We start from the raw sequence: 11,584 nt of genomic DNA, 5'->3' as shown, positions 1-11,584 counted from the left end.
TTTTGTGTGTATATGTTGAGTGATTTATAATCTAAGGCAGACGGTGATAATATCAAATGAATGAAATGGTGGAATGAATTAAGTGGGAGGAAATGGGATAACTCAGATAAAATCCAATCACATAGTGTATGTCAAACACAAAGACCAATTGGTGCGATCTGGGATCGAACAAGGGATCACACGCAGAAGAGGTAAACGCTCTACCACTGTGCCTCAGGTTCCCCAGTAACGGCAAAGACGCATTTCCTTTGCACAAAAAATTATTTAAAAAATAATGATGTTTCACTATATTGTAAAACTTTGTGTAATTTCGTCTGATATAAGGAAGAGGTAGAAATGTTAATAAAAAGAGTGTCCGGAATCGACTCCCACTACCAGTTTTATTATAAAATCCACTATAACAGTATTTGTACAAAATACTATACAATTTGATTTCTATTTCAAAAGGTAAGTAAAAGGTAGTCTTTGACCGAGTGGTCGCAGACAGGATCTCCAACAGAGCCCCGTAGCAGGCTACGAGGAGTGGAGTTAAGGAACCAATGCTCCGTAGCAAGCAGAGGCAGGTTAGGTTGCCAACAGAGCCCCGTAGCAGGCTAAGCGGCTGAGGTTGGGATTCCCAGACAGAGCCCGGTAGCAGGCTAAGCCAGGAGATAGGATAGGCGTAGTCCCGTAGCAGACTACAGGAGGGTCACCAGAGAACTGGTACTGAGCTGGATCCTTCTGTCCAATTTATAGCGTCCCTTGGGTGGCGGTGGCGCTGCTGCTTCAATTTCGTCTTCTGCTCCTTGGGAGGGGTTAAATGTCGTCTGCAGGTGATTGCAGGTCCCCCTGGTGGAAGTTCCTCTTGATGAAGCACGTGGTGGTGTTTATAAACACTTGATGCGTGCATTTGTTTATAAACGACTTCACATGGGATATTACAATATACATTCTATATATACACTACTTCCAAACATAATGAACACAAACACACGAAAAAAGATTCATGGATTTGCTAGTAGAGATATAGATTTACATTTGCGGAGAGTTCAAATAAATCAATTTTCAGTTAATAAACATCGATGTTTTCTCACTGCAACTTTGAAAGTATCATCCCAATTATTTATCTAAAAATCAATACCAATCTTGCATGAGATTTCTTGCTAACGATAGAAGAAAAAGCTCGACATTAGAGCAACAATTTAGCAATACAAATAACCAACAATTCCGACGTTTTAATTCTTTTGATCGGAGTATTATAGCTATAGGTTTATAGCTAGAAGTTAATCCAAATCTCACAATTCGAGATGTCTAACCTTATGGAGAGTTTTTACTTGATGTCAAGCTAGACTCGCAGACTTTGATTCCGATTTCTCGCTAAAAAGTAGGAGCCCAAAAATCAGGATTAGAGGTAATAATTAGCCCATAATAGAACATAATTCTAGCGTTTGAATTTTTAGGATCGGACCATTGTAACCAAGGGCGGATGTAAGGGGGGCTAAGGGGCTATAGCCCCCCCTTGACGCTTAGGTTTAAACTGGATAAAATGGACTTCAATTCAGCTTTACACTGGATAAAACGGCAAATTAAGGTTTAGTCCCTCCCTTGATCATATCCTGGATCCGCCACTGATTGTAACCGTATGTTTTTTTTAGCTGATGACAAGCTAGACTCGCCCATTTTGAATCCGATTTCCCGTTAAACAGTAAGAGCCCAAAAATTGGGATCAGAGCAACTAATTAGCCCATAAATAGTCCATAATTCTGAGATATGTTCCGGTCGTTTTAGTGTTGGTTGTTGGCCTAGGGATGAAACGCACTGAATTTTCTCGCTCGAATTTCTTAAGCTGACTCGTCTTAGGCTGCAGCTATTACTGAAACATTTATTTGGGAAATGCGAATAAAATAATGGATTTTGGAAAACTTTGTCCGAAACAACTTACGTCCAAAAGTAAAGTACCCATTAGTCATATTTCCGTTAGAAATAACTTATGCCATATATTACAATTATTAAGGAAATAATTGTATGTGAACTATGAGCAAAAGCGTCTGAGTACTTTCTGAGAAAATCGTCAAAAAAGGTTTCCTCAAGAATAAAATATCCCTTGTATATCTTTTCAGGTCAAACGAGTTATGCTATTTATGAAATACGAACAAAATTGTCTGAGTCGTTCTCGACAAAATCGTAAGGTAAAACTTGCTCCGAAGAGTAATATACCATTTCTAGCTTTTTAGGACGATGGAATTATACCGTATCGTTAGGTTATTTATGTAACATTTATTTCTGAAATATGAAAAAAATTGTGTCAGGCGTTAATGGGAAAATCGTCGAAGAAGAGTAAACTTAGAGTAAACTACCCCTTCTGAATGTTTACAGGACGAACGAGTTGTGTGATATTTTTAGGTTATTAATCATACATTTATTTATGAAATGTGATTGAGTAAATTGTTCGAAAAAACGCATCCCAAACAGTAAACGCATCCCAAGCAGTATGGAAGCAGCGAACAGCGTTTGAATAGTTCCATTCAACGAGAGCACAGACTGATGATTGCATTTCTTGCACTTGTGGATATGAAAAAAAGAGAGAGGGAAAAAGTCAATACTCTAAAAAGAAAAAAACACAAGCACCCACATATACACACACACAAACGATAACTTGACATCAGCTTTTTCTTTTCTTCCTTTTTTCATGAAAACAAGTTATTCTAACATTCGATGCAACGTCATGTCGATGTAACAAGGGTAAGACTGAAATGACTGTCAAGGTTGCGTACGTTCTTCCAGTTCCTGACACGCAAATCCGAAGTGAGTTGTCAGCTTTTCAAGAACGGGCAGGGAAAATGTAACATACAAGACCATAAACTGAAAACAACAATTGTCTCCAATATTACACGTATTCTAATACTCAATAAATACGTCGATTAAAGGATACTATCAATAAGTTATTTCCTTATTATATTGTTTCGGTTCTTATTAACATCAAAATTATAAACTTCCTATAATGTTTTGTAAGAAAAAATATATATGGAATGGGATGAGATTCGATCTCGTGTCAAAATAATAAAATCACTACTAGTCTGCCACTCTATCCACTTAACCACGGAGACTACGTTTTGTTTCCTCTCTTTTCCTTAACAAATAATGCTCATAACCATCTTGCGTATCGCTTCGAACCTTAAGATAAGAGTTTTTCTGTTTAATTCTATATTTTCGTATGACAACTTAGTTACAGGAGCTAATTTATATTTGGCAAACCATCTAGACACTAGGTTTAAACCAATAAATTCAATATTTTACTCCATTTTCCAGTTCTTCCCGCCAGCTCGTTCACTTCCTATTGTCAATTTCCCTTCGCGGTTGTGCTATGCTACTGAAAAATCCCTCGAAAGCATGATTGCCAGTATACACAAAACCGAGCGTAATTTTGTTTTTTGCTTATATTTTTATTATTTTATTGTATTTTTTGGAAATATCTCCTTAGATGAATAGCTTTCTATTATCTCCACATACTAACAACTGAATTTTACTCATAAACGTGAGGATAATGGAATAAATTCGAAAAATCATGAGTTACAGTATACGCGCAATATTCTTTGCACATGGGAGTATATAGGACTGTCACTTGTTCAGCACGTTCCGCTCAAGTTACCTGTCCGAATTGATTCTGTCCTCGTGAAGCTATCACAGGTGGCGTTGTGTGTATGGTACTAAATCCAGTTTGATCACAGTTAAAAGTACACTTCAGAGTGAAGTTACATTTCTCATATGCTGATTTCAAATTGTTCAAAAAGTCGTCCACGTTCTGCTTATTGAAGCTGGTACTTTTTGATAAACTTTTGATTCCAGGGATCGCAGAGATAACTGAGGGGGATGCTCCATAAAACCATTAAGCCAGCCATATCCCGCACTTTTTTGCACAGTTTAAAATTCTGGCATATTCTTCTTCAATACATTTTCATATGCGTAAGTCAAAGTTCGTCCGTGCCTCGTTCTAAGCCCATAGTTCGTCTTACTTGCGCTAACGAGAGTTTCTCACAAAGAGATTTCCTTGAAATATTACAGCATCTACATTTGAGTCTTGCTTGTACTTTTCAATATGTTGTGTTCTCTTGCTACCTCTCAAATACTCTTCTTTTTCTATATTACTATCTTTACGGCTTGCAGAATATCACTGTTTGCTGTTTGTATGTAGTCTAGGTTTAAATTCTTCCACTTGCGTGGCATTTTTCTGATAAAGTACTAAATAAATATAGCGTTAGCCAAGCGGAAACACAGGAATTATAATAAAGGTACCCAACGTTTTCACACGTGTGTGCAGAAAGGAGTAGGGCAGTGTCCCAATCCTCCACAACTTATCATGTTATAATCCTCCCTGTATACCCATTTTAACTACTGTTACTATAAAGCTACGAACTCTGGTATTAGAATCATACAAAAATGTTCTAAATATACTTTCAATAAATAACTCTCTACTTTTATATCAAATCCTCTACTACCTCTTCATATTGCGAAATATGTTTATAATATACATCTGATATAATAGTTATCAGCGGTGAAGGAAAATCTGTCTTTGCTTCTAAAACCTTGTACACGTTCAGAACCTGGTAGCAATGCTCTTTAAACGTAGCCGCCACATCTGCCAGCAACCGCTATGGCTTAACACAAATCACCAGAGAGGTATATCACTGTCCCACATCTCCAACTGTCCTAAACCTCACACTTATTCCCTATATTTGTGTTGGCTCCCTGATACGAAAAAAAAGAAAAAACATTATCTGAAAGTGCCAACGTTGTACATATTTCTGCAAAATTTTACTTACGGTCTTACAGCGACTTCAGTCTTGTGATAAAGGTATAAACAAAGAACTTTACTTTGCTTCAAGACATAAATTACCTATAAGACACCCTTTAGAAATAACATAATTGAAATTATAACGTAAAGGTATGGCGCGTGTTTCTTTTAGATAACCACCCGCTCAAGGGTTATGCCCTCCATGGGGGAAAGAGAAGCGAAGGGTATTTCGAGAAAGGAGTTAAAGATGGTCTAAGGGATTTTCAAAATTTTGTAATTTTATGTCATAAACAACGTGAGTAAATAGGACATTACGATCTTTACAATCGTAATTATAATGATGGTGGAGAATGGAAATTGTACAATGAATTATGGACATCATGATGAAAATATTTGGATTTACATTCAATCATATTGCGTTGTTGAGTGAAATCTATAAGACGAGGTGCGTTTGGACGAGAAAAACTATAATATATTTTAAAATGACGGATATAGGATATTATTCTCCCTCGGGGACTTCTTCAAGCATAATTCAAAGGGATGGGTAGCTCTGTTAGTGACAAAGGAATTATTGTGTAGAATATGTATGATATTGTATGGAGGGTGATAGAGAAGAAAGTTTCTGATGAGGGGAAGATCTTGATGATTCGGTGGTAAGGAATAAAGATATATTGTAAAGAGGAGGAAGAGGAAGAATGACATATGCTGTGAACGATATAAAAATAAATATGAGCGTTGATGGAATCAGAGAGGAGTAGACGATGAAGATTGAGCGTTCCGGAAGTATTTGAGGCAAATCTTTTCTACATGGAACCATATGTATGGAAAATTCACGCGAGCATAGAGCTCAGGAGATTGATGTGGTATAGAATTGTGAGTGTGTGATGTTCGAGAACCTTAAGTTTTTGATAAAAAAAGGGGGGGTAGCTGCCGAGACCTAACGGTATGGCCTTAACTAATCACAGGTCGAAGGAATACTACATAAGTATTTAAGAGTAGGTTTGTAGAACTACTCCAGATTGTGCCAGTAAGTCGTTTTAATAGATTGAGTCAAATGTATGCCTTTCTATTGATGTCCTGGACATAAGTCTTCCATCTGAGGTGTCTATCTATGGTGAGTCTTAAGTATTTGCAGTTTTGGAGATTCTAAGAAAGTTGTCGTTAACAGTGACGGAAGTGAATTACTGTGAAATCTGGAGCGTTTCTCAGGGACCAGAAATACTGTAGTTTGGGTTTTAGCAGCAATTGATTTCAGTAGCCCATTATTGCACCACAGACCAAACGTCTGTATTATTGGTTGTAAGGCGTTGTTTACTTAGTGTATAATACTGCAAATTGCAAGAAAAGCTGTATCATCAGCGTATGAAAAGAACTGAATATTTTGTGGGGAAAGAGGCATGTCAACAACATAAAACAGATATAATAAGGGTGATAGTAAAGAGCCTTAAACACGGCTGAGTGCATAAATATCATTTGATATGACTGTTGATTAAGGTATTCGTAAGTACGGTGACCAGACAAGAAATTGTAAATAAAACGGATATATGCGATAAGGCGAAAGTGTAGCAGGTTTGAAGGCAAATCCTAACGCTACACGTCATTAACGCTACATGCCTTTTCTAAATTAAAGAGTACCAGGCAGGATGGCTTGGTGGTATTATACTGCTTATGGATGCAGCTGAGGAGACGCAGAAGCTGATCGTTGATGGTAATTTGTGGGCGGGAGCCTGCTTGATGGTGTGGTAAAGATAGTAATGAGAAACATGAGCATGAAGTCATTTGACGATATATTTCCTTAGAATTTGGTTGAAGATTCTGTTGAGCTGTATCGGACGGTATTGTTGATTTTAAAAAACAAGAGAAATTTGGATGATTTGTAAGATTTAGCAGTATTCGTGGACTTTGTCTTACATGTCGATAGATGTTATTGATTTTCGGGTCATTATAACATTTATGATTGATGAAATTAGTGATTTCAGTGGTAGAAATGAAGGTAGTGAGTGCTTTGTGAGTATATATGTTGGGTTGAAGATGGATATGTGGTGAATTGAAGTTGAAATGCCTACAGGATGATAATTAGGCCTAAAATGCTAAGTGAATGATAGAGGTGTAAAAATCTCCTATAATTAGGAAGCAAAGGTTTTAGCTTTTCCTTGGTCTCTGTACAATTCCTGATCGTGATGTAAGAGAGGATAAGAGGTTTGGATAAATTTACCAGCTAATGCGATGAAACGCATCTAATATTGCGAAGGGTGTGATAAAGCAGAAATTGTGTTTTAGGTTTTAATCCACTGTCGTAATTTATACACTGTTCGGTGGAGGGTTCTATGTTGCTGAAGAGCTTCGTGGTTGCCAGTGCAAACACATTCTGTATAGATTTGACGTGAGTGTTTAACTAGACGAAAGTAGCGCGGAGGAATTTTAGGATGATGAGGTGATATATATATGCGGTTTGAGGGATGAAAAGCTCAATTGCGAGTTGAGTGATTGGTGGTAGAGATTAGAGTGGTTAACCCTTAGAGAACCCAACCTAAAATGTTAGGTAAAGTACTAAGCGTGGGTTATTTTGACCCATTCGTGCTTCTTACAGTAAATTTTATACGCTGTATACACTGTCAGTGGCGGCTTTTGATTTTTTCAAACAATACCTGAATTATAGTACTGTAACATTAGAAATTTATACATAAAAATACGCTTTGTTAGGAATAAATTCTGACACACACTGTATTTTGATTACACCTGACAGCCCTTGCAGAGCGGTTTGCTGGTGCAATGCGCTTTGCAAACAAGCTTGTGACAGATTACATACAAGGGATGGATAAAAAGTAATGGCACAATTGTTATAATTTACAAATGACTGTATTAGAAAGGAAAATACGTTTACATTCCTTCAATGTAATCACCCCCCATGTCCACAACCTTCTCCCACACGTATGGAAGGCGCCGTACTCCGTCAGCACGTTGTTCTCTGGCTATGTCTCGCAGCGACCGCCCTACGGCATTGAGGATGGCCTGTCTGGTGTTGTATCGTTGTCCGCGAAGTGGTTGCTTCATCTTGGAAAACAGGTCATAATCGCACGGACTCATATCCGCGAATATGGTGGAAGTTTCAGAATCTCCCAGTTCCAGGCACGTAAAAGGTCCGTCACGGCGGTAGCTGTGTGACAGCGTGCATTGTCGTGCAAAATGATTGGGGTCCGTGCCAAAAGATCAGGTCGCTTTCTCCGAAGTGTGGGACGCAGATGGTGTTGCAAGAACGAACAGTAATATGGCGCATTCACAGTCTGCCCTGCTGGTACAGCATGGTGCAGGATAACCCCTTGGACATCATACGCCACTATCAACATCACCTTCACTACTCCCTGACTAGGGCAAACAGTCTTTGGCTGAGGGGAACCGGGATGCTTCCATTCGTTGGATTGGCGCTTCAAACATGGTTCGTAGGATGGAACCCAGGTTTCATCAATGGTAACGATCCTGCCCAAGCATTTGTCACCCTCCCTCTGGTGGCGGTAGAGCAATTCTTGTGCCAGTGCATATCGGTACCATTTCTGCACCTCGGTAATGACATGTGGAACCCAACGTGCTCCAAATTTGCGAAAACCCAGGATGTCGTTCAAAATGTGAAGCAGTTTTATGGCACACCTCAACCTCTGCCGATAACTCACGCGCAATCCACCGTCTATCCACGTCCAGCAAGGATGCAAGGAGCTGAATTGTCATGTTGTCCACTGGAAGTCGTCCAGAACGTTGGCGGTCTTCTACGTTCTGTCTGCCTTCACGAAACACTTTAACCCATCGAGCTACGGTGCGGTGTGGCAACGCTGCATCACCACAGGCTTCCCGCAGTCCCTGAAAACATTCTCGTGCACTACGACCACGTGCCACTTCAATTTTGATCCACGAACGCTGTTCATGTTTAGTGAACATTGTATTTAGAGCGCTTCCACTCGCGATACCAATTTGACGCCACTGCTCTCGTTGACTGACTGACTCAATAGCTTTCCAACTCACCTAACTTCCTCAACTGAGATTGTCTTCTCCGGTGCTGCCACCTCGCGGTTCTCAGTCACTAGACTGGCGCGTGCCGACAGGGTTGCCAGTACTTTTTATCCAAGCTATGTACTTTTAAGGGGTGAAGAATCACGTGTCTTACTAAAAAAATATTTTAGGGAACTGAACCAAAATATAACAATTGCTGAGAAGGAAATATGTAGTGACGTGTGCACGTGGGAAAGAGTGGGGAAAAAAGGAGTTTCATAAAATAATATTTACTATTACTCTTACCTGAATCAAAGCTCGGTAGAACGGAGAAGTTATTATTCCAGGTTTCATTTCAATTGGCAAAATAATAATAATAATAATAATAATAATAATAATAATAATAATAATAATAATAATAATAAAATGATATTTTTGCGGGCCGTGCCGCGAGGTATCCAAAACTGGATGAAAATGACCTAGCTACACTTTCTGCCATTTTTGGGGGTATTCTGTTTTTTTTTTTTTTTCATATGAATTCTACTGAAATGATTTCCAAAAGTAAAAATGGTTGCTAATGGAAGAATACCAAAAATATTAGCCCACTACCTCTCTTTGATATTGTGTCATTTCTTTATAAAAGATCATCTGGGCCAAATTGACCCAATTTTGGTATTCAAAGGTGTAATTCATTTTTAGTAAAAGGAGGATAGGCCGCTGACTGTGTATGAGTTTAGTAAGTTTAGTAGCGAAGTATTAGCCGAGGAGGTGCTCGGACGGAGGAAGAAGTAGTGGAAACTCTTTGAGTGAGTATAATGGGCACATGTTAACTACCCAGAAGATCTAGAATGTAGATGAAAATACTGTGGGCGAGAGATCATGTGATCACTATGTCAGAAGTAGTGTTAGATCAGGAACGGATTGGTTTGGGTAGTGGGTGAATGAAGCATGTAGTGGAGGCAGGGATAAAATTGTTAAAAGCTGTTTTTTCTCGGTCTGAGCGGCTATGGATGTTAATATTGAAAGAGATCAGGTATGTCGGAAATTATTTGAAATATATTGGAATGGGAGGGGAATAGGACGACCTGGTCGAACATAGATGACTGTCATTGTGACACATAAAAATCTGTAATAAATAGTTATGATTAGATGTTCTGGAATGTTAGATGGAGAGTCAATACTATACCATGTGTAAGGATGAAATACTATTGTCACGGCGCTTGTGGCGCGTCGAGCCGGAAACTTCTTATCGTGTGGAATGAGTTGATAGCCGGTAAATTTCCAATTAAATTTGGAAGTGAGATGCGTTTTACTGATAAGCAATGTGTGAAATTGTTCCTCGTATAATAATTGTTCAAATGTGAGTTCATGAAGTAAGTAGAAGAGAATGTTGAGAAATAGAAATAAAAGTCATAGTCAAATACCTAGGTATATATGATCACTATGAAGTTAAATATTTGTGTCGAGTGAAGATACATCAAATTGCACGTACGAACCATTGTAAGTGACATGAAAATCGAAGTGAAGAATGTTGCAAGCTGCGTGCGGAACGTGTAATATTCATGGTTGTGCAAAAGATTAACGTTTTGAAGAGTGTGGTTGCCAAATGCTAATAGTTTATGAATATAAAGAAATTGATTAGTTTCTCGTGAAGTCTCGTCTTTTCGATATGGAACAAAATGAGTCAACAATGAACATAATGAGTTTCCTTATGTGTAATACACCAGTATTAGGAGAATCCTTGTTTACTTTTTTCTAGTTAATAAATATTTTATTTTGAGTGCTGGTATTTAAGCAATAAAATAGTCACATAGGTATCGAACTTAACTATAACAAGAAAGATATTGCTTCAATATAGTGAATGTACAGTTTCGCTTAAAGCGTATCCACTATCTGGTGTTTGTATTTAATATTGTAAATATAATAGAAATTTAAATCCTAGATCATATCTTATCAGGCAAAACTGTTTTTGGGTCCAGGAGGCAAAATGTTACCATTCATGAAATTTTCTTTCACGTTACCACTGTAGGGTTAAGAACGGTGAATCTCACGCGGGCAAAGTGTAGTGACAGAGTGTAAACATTAGGGGTAAAGGGTATGCTGATAGCGATTTGGAGTGGTGTCTAAAGTGAGACACAAGATACTGCATGAATAACGGATGCTGAGTTTTGAAGAGTTTGTTGATATAGGTGAAATTTAGTTTTTCGATATATAACTGTAATATGGGGAAAGTTATGTGTTGGTATAGCTCCAGAGTGGCACTAGGTAATCGGACAAGGAAACCTATGTGGAAAACTTATAGTTAGAGAATCAAAAGTTTCTGATAGATCTTGGATGATGCGGCTCCACACCGTAAATCTGTATGTTAAGTTTGGCACTAAGAAAACTTTCAAAGTACTTAGGATCGTCTATTAATAAAGTTCAAAAAGATGGCATCAAACTGTAGAAAAGTTAAAGTTCGTGCTCCTGTTTCGGGAGAAATATTTGTGGTTTCTCTGCTCTTATCGTTTCCATTGTGAACCCAGTAGTAAGCTTACGGCTAGGGTCTGCGTTTGACAGTATCTTTAGCTGGAAATGCAGTGAAATACCGTTATCTCTTATTGCTACATAACACTTAATATAATTTACAATGTTCAACATAGATGGCAAGAAAAGAGTGAGAGTGATTGGACAACGTGATCCCACGCTAGAAAATTCCTCCATATTGTCTGTTTAATGTGCTGATGTACAGAAGAATGCAGATCAAAAGTGCAGGAAACAGGAAACCACATTTAAAGTATACTACCAAAATACACCTAACATTAAAAACAATTTTACGGACTCTGCTATGAA

General features: G+C 38.2%; 1 protein-coding gene across 1 annotated transcript; it reads right to left on the bottom strand.

Moving 5' to 3' along the window:
* Positions 1 to 8,263: 8,263 nt before the first annotated feature.
* On the bottom strand, positions 8,264 to 8,701 carry LOC145689701 (protein GVQW3-like). Its single transcript, XM_081763898.1, has one exon. The coding sequence runs from the start codon at positions 8,699 to 8,701 to the stop codon at positions 8,264 to 8,266; it is 438 nt and encodes a 145-aa protein (XP_081620024.1).
* Between the last annotated feature and the right edge of the window lie 2,883 nt (positions 8,702 to 11,584).

This window comes from Thermobia domestica, chromosome 7 (genome assembly GCF_964235325.1).
Source record: "Thermobia domestica chromosome 7, izTheDome1.hap1.1, whole genome shotgun sequence".
Taxonomy (NCBI): Eukaryota; Metazoa; Arthropoda; class Insecta; order Zygentoma; family Lepismatidae; genus Thermobia; species Thermobia domestica.
This window is presented reverse-complemented; position numbering and strand designations above follow the sequence as displayed.

What these genes read in the sequence shown, in the direction of transcription:
- LOC145689701 (XM_081763898.1), bottom strand. Translation starts at nt 8,701, where the DNA reads ATGTTCACTAAACATGAACAGCGTTCGTGGATCAAAATTGAAGTGGCA.